This window comes from Marmota flaviventris, chromosome 9 (genome assembly GCF_047511675.1).
Source record: "Marmota flaviventris isolate mMarFla1 chromosome 9, mMarFla1.hap1, whole genome shotgun sequence".
Lineage (NCBI taxonomy): Eukaryota > Metazoa > Chordata > Mammalia > Rodentia > Sciuridae > Marmota > Marmota flaviventris.
The window spans coordinates 109,207,855-109,223,785 of NC_092506.1; the positions used below are offsets into that span (position 1 = coordinate 109,207,855).

At 39.7% G+C, this 15,931-nt stretch overlaps 1 protein-coding gene across 6 annotated transcripts in view; it reads right to left on the reverse strand.

The window, feature by feature from the left end:
* Msantd2 (Myb/SANT DNA binding domain containing 2) overlaps positions 1-15,497 on the reverse strand; it is a 34,347-nt gene extending 18,850 nt beyond the window's left edge. For 5 of the 6 annotated variants that reach the window (XM_027945530.3, XM_027945531.2, XM_071616816.1 and 2 more), the window contains exon 1: positions 14,712-15,497. In XM_027945530.3, coding sequence (XP_027801331.2) covers positions 14,712-15,488 — 777 coding nt within the window. In that variant the 5' untranslated portion in view covers positions 15,489-15,497. Of the gene's footprint in view, positions 1-12,987; positions 13,105-14,711 lie in introns of all 6 variants that reach the window. The other variant, XR_011708619.1, reaches the window with a different exon arrangement.
* Between the last annotated feature and the right edge of the window lie 434 nt (positions 15,498-15,931).

Below are 15,931 nucleotides of genomic sequence, written 5' to 3' on the forward strand. Positions count from 1 at the left end.
ATGAATTGCCTTCAATAATGGCTTTACTTATATTTCCACACATTTTACACATTTTAGGTTCTTTTTTTTTTTTTTTGTACTGGGGATTAAACTCAGGGGCACTCGACCACTGAGCCACATCCCCAGCCTGATTTTTGTATTTTATTTAGAGACAGGGTCTCCTGAGTTCCTTAGTTCCTCACTTTTGCTGAGGCTGGTTTTAAACTCGAGATCCTCCTGTCTCAGCCTCCTGAGCCACTGGGATTACAGGTGTGTGCCACCACGCCTGGCTATGTTTTAAGTTCTTAAAAGACTTCCAAATCAATGTTTCCTCTATAGTCTTAGGAAACCAGGAATTCTATACTGCCGCAATCTGGCTGGGCACAAAATAACCGAGCCACCACAAAGCCTTGTAGATTCAAACAGCAACTCTTTATTCCCTAACTCCCCAGCTCTACACGCATTTTTCTGGGAAAAATACACTCCCTTCACCGGGTTCTGCGTACCAAATACTCTCAGAACCCCCGCGAGAACTCAAGGAACTCAAGGAGTGGGCGCCTGAGGCAGCAGGATACGCCCTATTCCCAGCAGGATCCACCCTAAACCTGGAACCACCCTAATCCACTAAACCTGGAGCCACCCTAATCCAGCAGGATCCACCCTAAACCTGGAGCCACCCTAATCCCTGAGCAGGGTCACCTTTCAATTAAAAATGCCATGTCATTACTACTTGGCTATGGCTCTCAGCACTATACAATTATTTTAATTTGCATCTTCATTTCTTATCATTTCAATAATGAGAAATATTTATAAGCATGATGGTGTCCATTTGGGTCAATATTTGGTATTACATTTATGATAACACAGTTGGCAAAAACATTACTTCGATTGTCAAAATTTAATAAAAGTAGGCTAATGGCTTACAAGGAGGCAATAATACCAACTGGTTACACGTATGGGTTCTGGAGTAAAATTGCTTAGTCTAGTGTAACCACCTGCTAGCTTTGTGACATCAGACAAATTACTATCACTAAGCCTTAATTTCTCTACCCACAAGATGGTACGTATATATCAATACTTCATCATAGATTTGTTGTGAGTACTAAGTTTTTAAAATGAAGTTTGCAAATATATGAAAAAAAATATTCAACATCTTTAGTAATTAGAGAAATGCAAATCAAAACTACTCTAAGATTTCATCTCACCCTAGTCAGAATGGCAGTTATCAAAAAATACAAGCAATAAGTGTTGACAAGGATGTGGGGAAAAAAGGAACAATCATATATTGCTGGTGGGATTGCAAATTGTTTGTTATATGCAACCACTTTAGAAAGCAGTGTGGAGATTCCTCAGAAAACTTGAAAAGGAACCACCATTTGACCCAGATATCCCATTCCTTTGTCTATACCCAAAGGACTCAAAATCAGCATACTATAGTAACACAGCCACATCAATGTTTATAGCAGCTAAATTCACAATAGCTAAACTGTGGAACCAACCTAGATGCCCATGAGTAAATGAATGGATAAAGACACTGTGGTATATATACACAATTAAATACTACTTGCATTAAAAGAGAATAAAATTATGGCATTTGCAAGTGAATGCATGGAGTTGGAGAATATCATGCTAAGCAAAGTAAACCAATCCCAAAAAACTAAAGGCTGAATGTTTTCTCTGATTAGTGGATGCTGACCCATGATGGGGGCAGGAGGGACATGGGAAGAATGAAGGAACTTTGGATTGGACAAAGGGGAGGGAGGGGAGGGATCATGGGGGTAGGAAAGATGGTGAAATGCAAGGGACATCATTACCCTAGGTACACATTTAACTGCACGAAAGGTCCATCTCTACATCACGTACAACCAGAGAATTGAAATGTTGTGCTCCATTTGTGTACAATGAATTGAAATGCATTCTGCTGTCATATACAACTAAGTAGAACAAATAAAAAAATCTTTTAAAAAAAATTCTTAAGAAAGAATGGTTATTCTAATTCCAAGGGGACTTCTCTAGACCATTGAAATGGAGGCCAGCTGGGTGGATTGTGCTACTTGAGAGGCCCATTTGCTCAGCTGGTCTGATGATTCTAGTTTTCTGTGTCAGCCCCCATTTTCCACATTGACTTGGATAACTCTCCAATGCTAGGACAGACCTCTCTAGAGTGGATATGGAGATTATAGATCCTGTTCCAAATCTTGTCACAATGGGTTAGAGTGAATGGCTGCCATCTTTAGGCCCTCAAATGGGGAAATCTGGTGCTTGCATCAGTGGATTAGACAAAGGGAAATGAAGGGAAGGGAGAATGGGAATATTTACATACATAAGTATTCCACAGTGAATCTCCACATCATGTATATCCACAAAACTGGGATCCTAATTAGAATAAAATATCCGCCATATTTGTACAAATGTCAACATATACTCTACAGTCACATATACCTAAAATTAACAAATAAAAAAGACTATAAATGAAATAAATAAAATAAAATGAAGTTTGCTAAATGCTTGTACTCACTGAATGTTAGCAATCATCAGAAGTATTATAAAAATGATGGTCACATTGTATGGAGACCAAGGAAGCCTTATGAATAATGTTAGTTCAAGTATGGAAAAGTAGTAGCACCAAAGTGTTGTACCACAAGGCACATGGGGGGAATAGCATGGAGGAATCACATACTCTAAAGAACTTTATGTAGCAATCAGTATCAGAGTCTTGTGAGGAAAAAGAAGGTAAATTTCAGCTAACCCACAACATCAGGAATGCTAAGTTAATTTTTTCATTTGTCCTTTGATTAGTGCTTAAGTTTTAAAAAATTGTTTTTGATAACATTTGAGTTCTGTAGTTAAAGGATTTTATACCTAGGTGTAGGTCTGTAAATACTAAGTAACATGGTTATATAAACATGTTATTGCCCACACTTTATTCCAGAAACATCTGGCTATATGATCACTTCTCTTACTTTTTGCTTTTTTATGGAGTAAAGCCAATCAACTAATCGTTTTCAACAGTTATTAGTCTTGGCATGAATGAGGCAACTAATACACTGACATATAAACCAAGGGAAGAAAAAAACCTTAACTACCCATCCAGGGAATGAAGGCTCACTTACTGACCAACTAGTCCACAGTAGTAGGAGGAAGAGGTGAGGTTGTAGCTCAGTGGTAGAGTGCTTGCCTAGTAAGGGTGAGGCACTGGGTTTGGTCCCCAGAATCACGTTAAAAAAAAAAAAAAAAAAAAAAAACTCTCTCTCTCTATATATATAAAGGTTAAATTCCTTATAATAATATTTATTTATTTTAAAATTTGGGGACAGGGTCTTCCTAAGTTGCCCAAGCTAGCCTGGAACTTGTCCTCCTGCCTCAGCATTCCCAGTAACTGGGATTAAATACATGCATTACCACACCTGGTACTACTACTACTACTTCAAAAATAACAAAACATTTATGAACATGATTATGCTATAGTGAAGAAATAAAAAAAAAATTCCCTTGATTTTTTTCCTCTTAATTTAGTAGTGTGGCTACATTAGTTATATAAAAACATAATCATTGGGGCTAGAAATATAGCTCGGTTGATAGAGTGCTTGCCTCACATGCATAAGGCCCTAAATTCAATCCCTCAGCACCACACACACACAAAAAAAAAAAAGAAAGAAAAGAAAAAGAAAGAAAGAAAAATATAATTATTATATATTGTTCTAAAATTGGCATAACCTGGGCTGGGATTGTGGTTCAGCAGTAGAGCACTCACCTAGCACATGCAAGGCTCTGGGTTCAATCCTCAGCACCACATAAAAATAAATTTAAAAAATAAAGATTTTGTGTCCAACTACAAATAAAAAATATTTTTTAAAAAATTGGCATAACCTTGATCTCTTAACTCCCAACTATTTACCATGTTTCTTAATTTGTATAAGAGAAGGGTTTATCTGGTTTGGCACAAGACTATACCTTCTGGACCCTTCATAATAATGCCTGGTTCAAGAAGAGATGCTTGGGTAGTTAATCACTGAATGAATAATAACCTAGCCCTCTGCTTTTACTGGTTCAAACCTCAATGACAAGCATATAGAGACAATGAAAAAAATAAATAAAGTTAGGTAAATCTTTCTTAAAGCAAAAAAAAAAAAAACGAGTGAATTTCTATTTCTTATACATAATGAAAGGTAGGCAGCTCAAACTTTCTAAGGCCATTAAGGCTTTATCAAAGAATATCTTATCTGATTAGTTTTTGTTTTGATTGAGTTAACTGCTCTGAATTACATTGTAAATGTTGGTTTTTTTTTTAAATCTGAATATAAGTTCTTTGAAGGCAGAAGATTGTCAATTTTGTTCACTGATGTATTTCCCAGCACCTACATCAATACCTGGCATATGGAAGGAAGGGATTCAATAAATTCTGAGGACTGAATAAATGAATAAATAAAAATTCCATTAAGACTGCATCTAGGCAACTGAGATACCAAATATAAAGTTCTTTTTGACCTATCACATGCTTCTTTCTAAATCATAAGCCAGATGATTCCATTTGAAGTGTTTACAAATTAAAAATTAATAAAAGCAGTTTTTGGTAGATATGAGCCTTTATTCTGGTTTCATTAATATCCATTACAAAGATAATTGGTTTATTTGGATAAACGAAGTTATCAATAGAAAGTAGAGAAACAGAACTTTGTTTCAAAATCCAATCTGTTACAATAAAATAGTCTTACAAAGGCTGAGAAAGTGCAACTAGAAAACAATCTAAGTAAACAACTTCCATACTATTCTATAATTTATATTGAATGATATAATATTTGGTAGCTCAAAATATATAATGAGTGCAACCAAGAACATGCATATAAAAATAAAATGATGGCTGCTATTCCTAAAGTGCCTGAGAGTAAACACAGGTTTGTATTTTACTAAGGAGTAACAATGTATCTTACTAAATGAAAAGATAACACTCACTTGATCAGTGCCATGAATAAAAGTATTTCCACTGGTTTTCAAGGATTTGAGTACAAATAGGTGAGATTTAACAAATTCAAATATTAAATATATGCCTTTTCCCAAATACAGACTTTCTTGAATTATTTATTTAGAGGAATAGGGGGAAAGACTTGGCATAGATTATGAACTACAGAAAATTTGTGATACATGCATATAAGGCACAGCTTCCTTAGGCATTCATTATTTTAAACACTGAAGTTTCTACAACAGTAAATAGCAGGCAGAACAGAATATAGAGCAACAGAAACAAAATCAAACTATCTAATTACCACTGCAATCCTAACAATTGTTTATAATAATCTAAATCACTTTACAGTACTAGTCTGATATTTCTGGAACTCAGAATATTTTTCACCCATTTTCTTTCTTTTTTAAACAGTACACACATATAACTTTCCAATAAGAAAAAATTGCTATTCAATCTTAACCTAGTAATAGAAGCGTACTTCAGGGTTCTTGTTTGATTATTAACATTTGAAATCCTAGATGTGAATTTCAGTTCTGACACCTAGCAATGTTAAGGGGGTCGGGGGAGAAGTCAGGATAATCAGAAGACTGGAGAACTGACCAGAATCTATGAGACTATGGAAAGCACATCCTAGAAGCAACACAGACAGGACTGTCTAAATACGGTGTTCCAGATGTATCTCTCTGGGTTGAAAAGTAAAGCCCAAAACTTGAGCTAAGAAGAACCATATAGATCTTTGGTAACTATAACAAGGAGTCCTGCATAAGCTAGTAGAGAAATAGACAGCTTACTGCACACAGGTACAGCAAACATTATCAATTAAAATTTCCTCATTCTCCAAATAGGCCCGAGTTTGACATGCATGAAATCTGTCCTCTCTAGCTTCATTGCCATTGCTTTCACCTCTCTTCTAGCTCACTGTGAGGCACCTCTTTGTGTCTTCTGCTTCCATTTTCAACATTATAGCCAGGGACTGCTATAAAATTTAAGTCTAACCATGTCACACTACCTGGCTAAAAATCCTTTGATAATTAGGATAAAGTCCAGACTCCTTAACACATAAACTGACCTCTTGCTTCTCTAGTGTTATTTTCATTACTGCCCAATTACTTCCATTCAACATTCACCCACAAACCCCAGGCTCCAGCTATCTAGAATCACACAGCATAAAGAATATCACAGGTATATCTGGGGCACCAGCTGCCATATCACTGTGTTTCTAATGAGAACTGTAAACCTAGAATGAAAAAAATGTTGATATCACCTTAGTATATTCTAGTCTTATTTAATCTAACTATAGGTTACAGTCCATCAGTAGGCTGAGAAATCAATTTTAGTGAATTATAACCACCTTTCTAAAGCGCTCCAAATGGGAGATAAAGAGACAATGCAAGGGGGAATAAGGTCTGTTCTGGCGAAGGAACCTGGTGCAGTGAGAGGGTGGCTGGGGAGATGGTGGATAGGAGCTGGTACAGGTCAGAAGGATGAGTGTCGGGGAGAAGCATGTGAAGAAGGCCAGTTTGGGGGAGGGGAACTGGCTGACCCATGGGCACATGCATCATGGAATAATAACGGGAAGTGAACTGCCCCTAGGTATTGGCCTACATCAATGGGGTCTTGTCAAGCAAACCTAGAGCATCCCTGGTCTACTCCATGCCCTCCCGGAATGTGTCCCTGCGGCTGGAGGGCCTCCAGGAGAAAGACTCTGGTTCCTACCGCTGTTCTGTGAATGTGCAAGACAGCCAAGGCAAAAGCAGGGGTCACAGCAGCAAAACCTTAGAGCTCAAAGTGCTAGGTGAGTGAAAAACACACACTTCCAGATCTCTCCCCACCCACAGGGAGGTGAGGAGGTCTTTCTCCCAAGTGGCTGAGTATAAGGTTTGGGGGTGGGGCCAATGGAGTGACAGAAGGGTATGGGGGTGGGGAGGATCCATGGCTCCCTTGGGTGTGGGCTTTAACCTGTGTCTCCTTCCCCAGTTCCTCCAGCTCCTCCATCCTGCCGCCTCTTGGGTGTGCCCCATGTGGGGAACAACGTGACCCTGAGCTGCCAGTCCCCAAGGAGTAAGCCTGCAGCTGAATATCAGTGGGAGCGGCTGCCCCCATCCCCCCAGATTTACTTTGCACCAGCTTTAGGTGAGAACATTTCTTAAAAATTTATACTATGACTGGGAAAGGGAAAAGATGAGAGGTGCCCTGGGGGCTAGGGCAAAAAGGGGAGGCAATGCTGCAAAGGACTGGGCAAAAGGAAGAGGAGGAGGGGAAAGAAGAGGAGGTGAGAAAGATGGCCTACCAGGTGCAGATGCCTTCATGTAGGTGCAGATGCTTTCATGTGCTGTGTACTATTACTAAAGAGGTTCTGGAAGTAGACTGCCTACTTTCACACAGAATAGAACCTACCAGAGTGTACTGCAAGTAGGTTAAGTATAGTATCATTATGTGGATTAAATAAATTAATAGTTGTAAAACACTTAGAACAGCACATGGCCCATAGTGAATGCTACACTGATGTCAGCTATAATCATTATTTTATGAAATAAATAAATAAATAAATATGTAATCAATATAAATATAAATAAAATAAATATAAGTAAATAAATATATATATGTAATCAATATAATTATATAATTCAGTTATATACACATGTTATATTATGTGAGTATAGGCCCCAGGACAAAAAAAGAAACTGGGCCGAGTGCAGTGCACACCTGTAATCCCAGCAGCTTGGGAGACTGAGGCAGGAGGATCACAAGTTCAAAGCCAGCCTCAACAATTTAGTGAGACCATAAGCAACTCAGCAAGACACTGTCTCTAACCCCCCCAAAAAAAGGAGAAAAAAAGAGGGAGGGGACTGGTAATGTGGCTTGGTATTTAAATGCCCTGGAGTTCAACCCCTGGTACCCCAAAAAAAACCTTCGTATGGGTTGTGGTTTTTAAAAAAAAAATGCACCACTTTGGTTTTTCTTTGCAGTACATAAATTAAGGAATGAGATATATAATGAATATTTACACAACTGCAGTTCAACATTATAAAAAATGTGTTACTCATCTAAACATTACCAAGAATAGGTATGACCACTGTGTCACTCCAGAACTATCAGCTTCCCCCTTCTACATGGTTCTTTTTTTTTAATTTATTTTTTTAGTTTTCAGCGGACACAACATCTTTGTTTGTGTGTGGTGCTGAGGATCGAACCCGGGCCGCACTCATGCCAGGCCAGCGCGCTACCGCTAGAGCCACATCCCCAGCCCTCTACATGGTTCTTTATGAACCCATCATTCATCACTTACTAAACCACACCTTCACCATAAGCTATGAGCTATAGCAATTTGTTCGTCAGTTAAAAGGCATGGTTTTTAAACAGCTGATCGCTTAAATTTTTTGGAACAATTCATGATTTGCACTGTTCTAGATTATGTTGTCTCTAAGCTCTACACCGGCTCTACTAATCTACTGTACTGCCTTCTGCCCAGCCTTAAGCACCACCAGCTTAACACCAACACCAACAAAATACAAGATCTTGCTCAAAATAAGCAAATGGTTCTTTAATAAGGTAGATAACTTGAAGATAAATAGTTCACTGCTGTATTTCTAAAATCCCATAAGAGGCACTGAGATATTTGTAGGTACACAATGAAAAAGTCAAGCTGTTATTTCAGACATGATTTTTTAAAACCTTGGGATGAATCTATCAGTTGAGTCTGATCAAAGGGAATGGACAAGATATCCCAATTCACTTCCAAAAGACACACTGACTAATCATTAGGCAAGAGTTATATGCTACACCTTTCCCTTTTACTTTCCTATTTCACTCTGGGCTTTCTAAGGATAGAGGAATTCAATGGCCCAGTCCAATTGTATCAGCCAAGAAAGATATCAAAAAGATGTTCTGAAGCAGTCATCTTCAACTGGGGTAGCCATCCTCCTCCTCTACTGACTGATCAAGGTACCTTAAAACCTATCATACGTGCATATATACTGTAGGTATAAAGCTTGGCTCCTAAATTTAGAATGAACAAAGTAATATAGGTTATTGACATTGTTTCTCTAAAATGTTAACTAGAATATTTCCAAAAAACCAATGTTTTCAATATACATTCGATAAAACCTACCAATAAGAATTTATGTGAATTTTTCAGAATCAGAATTCATTATGCATACATTTTACAGTCATCTTCATCTCACTTGTCTCAAACTAAGTTTAATATTTTCTATATCCTATTAAATTCTTATAAACTTGAAACACATGATAAAAAGTTTGAATGTTAGCCTGAAAATGTTGGAGAGGGTACATGGATTTCACACTTTTAGGAGATGTATAAACACCATTATTTATTGCTCTGGCCAACACAATAGCCACATTTGGATATTTAATTTAAAATTAATTACAATTAGATAAAATTAAAAATTCAATTTCACAGTTACACTGGCCACATTTCAAGTACTCAATTGTTACCTGTGATAATAGACAATGCAGATATAGAACACTTCCATTTACCATTCCAAGTTCTACTGGATAGCAGTGCCCTAGGGAACTAGGAACATGCACTGCTTGCCTCAGCCAACTGAGGTTATAATACTTATATTCCTTGAATTAAAAGCTCCACCTCCTATAATAGTGGGCTATTTTTTTTAACATCCATCAAGGTTCCTCCTACATAGGGGTAAAGTAACAGGAAGGGCAAGAAGGAAATGTGAGCTTCCCCTATTGGTCTAAGTATGTATTGACAGGCATCCTTTCACAAAATAAAGACTACTTTAATACTTAAGTAATGACTTTTTACTATGCACAATTCAGTATGGTGACCACTAGCTATAGGTGGCTATTTAAAATTTTAAATCAAATTGAAATAAAAATTCAGTTCATCAGGCATACTAACCACACATCTCAAGGCCCCCAATAGCCACATGTGACTGGTGGCTAACACATTAAACTGAGATAAACAATAAAAAACATTCCATCATCACAAAAAGTTTTATTAAACAGTACTATCTATACTATATACTTTCTAAATTCTTTTTTCCTTTCAACTACTATTTTAATGAAGTATCTAGAATATCTAACTCTATTTTTCACTAGATTTCAAAAAATACCAGGAAAGAGAATCCTATTCATTCAGTTTTAGTGTGTGCTTTGTTATCTCTTACTTCCAAAATTGGACGCCATTAAATAAAAGTGTATGGATGGCAGTCAAAGATGGTCTTTTCTTTTAAAATACATATCAAGCCTCAGATTCAGAAGCAGAGAAGCAAACTGAATGCAGAAGCTTTCAAGTGGCTGGCTAAACATGTAAAAAAATGACAAGAAAAAAATCTCAGTCTTTCTTACAAAGGATGTGAGTGGCTTACCACAAGTCTTGTCTGAAACACCAAAGGAGAGACTTCAGAGATAGGCAATCTATTAATATACTTATACAGGTATCTTTTGGCTCCAATGCACCTCGGCTCTATTGGTTCTCTCAAATAAAAGCAAGGCCTGATAGCCAAAATGAAAGACCAAATACACTATACGGTGATTTGTGTGCTCAAGTGCAAAATTAGTTCCAATGGTAATGACAATTACTGATGAAAAAAATCTAGGCAATGCCTCTAGAAAATTAATCATTTTGTTTGTTAGAAAACTCCTTATCACTTCTAAGTTTAAAGAGGGCTCAGTGGTAGAACACTTACCTAGCAAGCATGCAGCCCTGGGTTCCATCTCAGCAAAACACACACACACACACACACACACACACACAAATACACACACACACATATGCAACTAGTACTGATTCAGCAAGCAAGTTTTTTTAGGTTGCATACAATCACTTTATGTTTAATCTTGAGGTTACAAGTACATATCTGTTTCATAAACATAAAGCCAACTCTCAAGAGACAATATTTTTGGAGAACACCCAAAAATATGGGACTTGAGAATGAGTTTTGCAGAGCATCAGATTAACTGACTAAAGTGTGGATATGGTATCTGTCTCAGAAGTGAATGCTTTCATGATTCCAAGTCCAGAAAGAACTTACAACTATTAGAGTATGTATGGCTGGAGATGATATCGTTGCCCCCTTTGAAGTCATTACACTTACAGTTGGCTTTAGTCATATGACAATTAATCAAGTATTGCCCTGCACAATTGTTTTATTTAGCTTTTTAACTCTTTGATGTGTGTACACAAGCTTCAGCTAGACTGCAAGCTCTTTGACTATAGGAACTGTATGTTCTTTTATTCACCTAGTAGACAGTCTTGCACATAGTAAGCACTCAAGTATTTGGTGAATGGACACATGAAGAAAAGGTCTACAGAAAAGGGAAAAAAAGTATGCAAGAACTAGACCAAAAAAAAAAAACTTCTGGATTTATTTATCTGACTCAAATTGTTAGCAAATTTCTTCTGGCAAACAAAAAAAGGAACAAAACTTCAGAATAAATAACAATCTGTGTAGCAAGGCAGTTTTAAACATACCATTTTATCCAAAAAAGATAGAACAAATACCAATAAACATGAAAGACATCTAAATGAATCTGTTTACAGCACTAAACGTATGTTTACATCTGACTATTTTTTTTTTTTTTTGGTACTAGGGATTGAGCCCACTATGCTTTACCAGTCCTTTTTATTTTTTATTTTGAGACAGGGTCTTGCTAAATTGCTAAGGCTGGCCTCAAACTTGGGATCCTACTTGCCTCAGTCTCCCTATATCTGACTTTCAATAAAAAATGTGTATGCTTAGAAATAATCCCTTGAATAGTATTAAAAAGTAGAACTCTAGTTTCAAAATCCAAGTTATTAATTCAATTTTGACATTTATAATTTTAATACTTTCATTGTTTAGATAAGACATTTAGATCAGAGAAATAAGTAATATGCCTTAATATTATTCAGGAAGGTAGTCAGGGAAGGGGTTGGCATAGGACTCAAAGCTTTCTGATGCCTTCATAGGGGGATGCAACTATTCCAACGGAAAAACCGGTTACTAGTCATTGCTTTCTTTCAAACTTGGAAAAAATAATTTACTGACTTTTCATAATGGAATTTTTTAGTAAGAATCTCAAATATATTACACAGAAATTTAAATGACACATGGTACTCCTCCTCCCTGTGAACCTCTGATGTTGAGGGGTTGTTTTGTTTTGCAGAGCTAAAGACTGAATCCAGAGCCTTGTGCATGCAAAGTACATTTTCTTCCAACTCCGAGATACATCCCTAGCCCTGAATTCATACTTAAATGAGCTACATGAGTCTGTACATGAAGTTCCTAATTTTCTTAACTACTTTGTTTCTATTTTGTAAAACCAAACCAAAAAGTATTACTGGATTTTGCAGTTATCATCAAAATAATAGAGTAAAAAAGACTTCTTTATTACTTGTTCCAAATTGGCATTTCTGAAACAGGGATCTAAGGATTTGTTTCCTCTCTTACAATATAAGGTTTTATTTTTATCTTCATAAGCAAAATCTGTGTTATTTGGACATCTACTTCATAACTGTGAAAGGCTGATTTCAAGTGACTAGATTTGCTTCTAGGCTGACTCCTAAAGGGAAAGAGTTCAGTTTTTTGTTTTAATTTTTTTTTCACAGTACCTTTATTCTATTTATTCATTTGTATGTGGTGCTGAGGATAGAAACCAGGGCCTCACACGTCCTAGGCAAGCACTCTACCACTGAGCTATAGCCCCAGCCCAAGAGCTCAGTTTTTAAGGAGTATTTTTCAAACTTTGTTCCAAAGTCTATGTTTTTGAGTTAAAGTTTCAGTAACACTGCTGTAGACTTTTTAAGCTATCCAAAATTCACTTTCTAGATTTCATTTCACGAATTTAATAAGCATTCAATGCCTACTATATGCTTGCACAGCAAAAGAGCTTATAAATTATAATTTTTACTTTTATTAACAAAGAAGTCTGGGTTCCTTGATTGAAATCATTTAAAGAGTAAAGCACTTCAAAAAACAAAAGTCATCTGCTTTCCTTGTTAACGGCTACTGTGGATCAGAGAACTCATCATCATCTGCATAGTCTCAAAATATTCTAAGAGTTTGAAGTCAACTTGTTCTTACCTGTCTGGAGACAGGTAAACTGATCCTCTTAAAAATTCTTCAGAGGCTCAATCTCCTTTCTTTGCTTTAGGTTTCCTTCTCATAACTGGACAATGAAGCAATCCAACTAGATATTCCCTGGTTGTTTGAGAAACAATTTTATGGAGAGATTTATATTCAGTGAGGTTTTGATAGAGCACAATTTTCCTCTTTCATTGGGAAATTTCTAGGGACAAAAATCAATCAAACTAAAATAGTTACAAATACCTAAAGGTACATTTCTAAACTAAAGAAAATTTCATGGATAGATGCTATCCAGGGCAGGGCTAAAACTCTCCCCCAAATTTACCCTTCATTACCGTGAATAGGACAGTATTTTACTATTAGCTATAACTTTAAAAACATACTTGCATACAAAAAGAGGATGTAAAAGAAGCCCAAAGGAATGCTATCAAATAAACTACTTTAAACAATAACTGATAGGTTTGAAATAGCTTAGCTTCTGAACCAAATTTTCTAAGCAACAGACCCAAAATGAACACTTCTAGAGCTAACACCTTGTGAACTTTGGCACAATCCTCCTCCTTTAATTATGATTGTTCTTACTGAGTTTTATGATTGTTGTTTAGTGTGACTTTTCTTACTTAGTTATGACTGTTCTTGGTGATTTTTAAACCTCCTCCCAAGGAGTTCCCAGAAAAAGTGCCAGCCCTACCAGAAAAGAAGTACACAGATACTATGACTAAGTAATAAAAGTATTTTCAGTAAAAACTGGGAGGATACTACCCAAAACTTTTAACAGACTCTACGAAAAGGGAAAGAGCTTAACTAAAACACAAATCCTTATTTGTCAATAATACCAATACCTAGATGAAAGTCAGAAACAGCAAAATGATAAGCACGCTGGTGGTAAAATTTTTAGCCTCTGCTTTAAATATTCAAGGATGGCCAGATGTACACTGCAGAGTTTACTTGTCACGACATCCGGCAGACTAAAGCAGGGAAAACTGACTTTCAAGAAAGGGCTTGGTCAGAAACATCAGGACCTCAAGCCAACCTTCCTCAGGAGGCATCGTCGTCAATCCAAATTCCAGAACAACTCTCGGCCACACTAACTTTCAAGGAGCGCACTACCTCCACGATAACAACACACAACTTGGCTATAATCAAGCCTTTCCAATTCTCCACAGCATCTCTTGCTTACTCTCCTTCGTACCTCAAATTAGAAGCAAAGCGACTGACACAAAGACTGTCGTCTCAAGGCGCTTTTTGCATGGCTCCCCACCGCCACTTACAGAAAATTCCTTAACTGGGGACCCAACGGCCCCCGCATCTGCCTTTCCTCAATGCTGCCCCAGCTGGTAAGCCTCTGCCTGGGAGCCCCTCCGCCAGAACAAAGCGAGAGGCCCCGGCGGTAGGGGCGAGAAGTGCCTGCAAGCACTGGAACTGCCGCACCGCGCACAATGAGAAACTACCAACTTCAGAACGCAGGAAGATCCTCAATTGGCAAGAAAAAGGGGCGGCGGCAGACACGCCCAACTTCAAACTCAGGAAACCTACGGGCTGGCGGCCATCTGGAAAAAAGCCCCCTTGCCAGGGAGAGAAGAAAAAGGCGGAGGAGATGCGAATCGCCCACCGGGCCCCGGAGGGGAGCCCTGCACTCAGACCGGCCCCCTCCCCCGAGGCCCGCTTCCCCGCCTTCTCTCTGCCTCTGGTTCGCTGCCCCAGGCTGGGCGGCCGGTTACCTTGATGCGCTCCCGGCACTGGGACGGGGTCCGCTCGTAGCCCAGCTCGGCCAGGGCCCGGGACACGCGCTCGTACATGGCTGGCCCGGGGGCCTTGCTGCCGAACACCGTGCCGGCTCCCTCCAGCTGCTGGTACCGCGCCTCCACCAGCCGCTCGTTGCCCCACACTGCGATGAGCGCGTTCGTCTCGGCCGGCGTCCACGACATGCCCCGGCAGGCGGCGGCAGCGGCTGCCGCAGCCCCACCACCACCGCCACCGGGGGAGAAGGAGACCGAGGACGAGGCGGCGCTGCGGCCCCCCAGCCCCAGCCCGAGACCCCCGGACGCCGTTGCCCCCGAGCCCGCCGCACTGCCTGGCCCAAGCGGGGAGGCACCCCGAGGCGTGGAAGGGTCGGACAACGATGGATTTCCGTCGCTCAGACCACCAGGAGACGCCGGGGACAGCACCTCCATCTTCGGGATTTTTAGCGGCGAGTTGGCGGGCAGCTCCGAGCCACAGGGCGCAGCCATCTTCCAAGAGGCCGCCGCTGCACCGCCCGGAAATGACGCGCCCGCGCATCCGGCCACCGCGGTCTCCAGGGCTGCCCTGGGGCCTGGCTCCCCGGCAGGCGGGCCGCTGTGGGCTTCTGCTGTCGAGGATGAGGCTGCCTGGGGGAGGTCGCCCCCTGTCCCCGGTCTTTCTCCGCGAACCCTTCCGCGCCGTCCGCTCCTCTCCCGGAGTGAGGGGCGGGGACGGGGCGCGCCGAAGCCCCGAGCTGAGGAGAAGGGTGGGGGCATGAGGGCGCTGGAGTGAGGAACAGATTGGAGCCTTCCCACTTCCTCTCCAATCTCAGCCTCCGGGAGGAGGGGTGAGGCCCGTGAGGGGGCCCCGAGTTAAGGAGGAATTGACCATTTCGCCCGCTCGCGCTCTCCTGTCTCCCTCCCCTTTACCTCTCTTCCCTCTACACTGCCTCCAGGTGCAGTCTGACGTCCCGGGTGGACACACTCGGAAACCCCACTAGGGGTAATCGGGGAAGGCTCGAAGGTTGAGGGAACAGCAAGCGGTTCTGGGCGAGGCTTTGAAAAGCAAATGTGGATTGGGATAGAGTTTATACACTGTTTCAAACCCATTATATAAAGAACAGCAACTTTTCTAATTCCAGTTTTAATCTCCTCCAGTTAATATGAGTAGGTGTGACCGGTTACAGAATAATTCGATATATTATTGAGTTTTTACACTT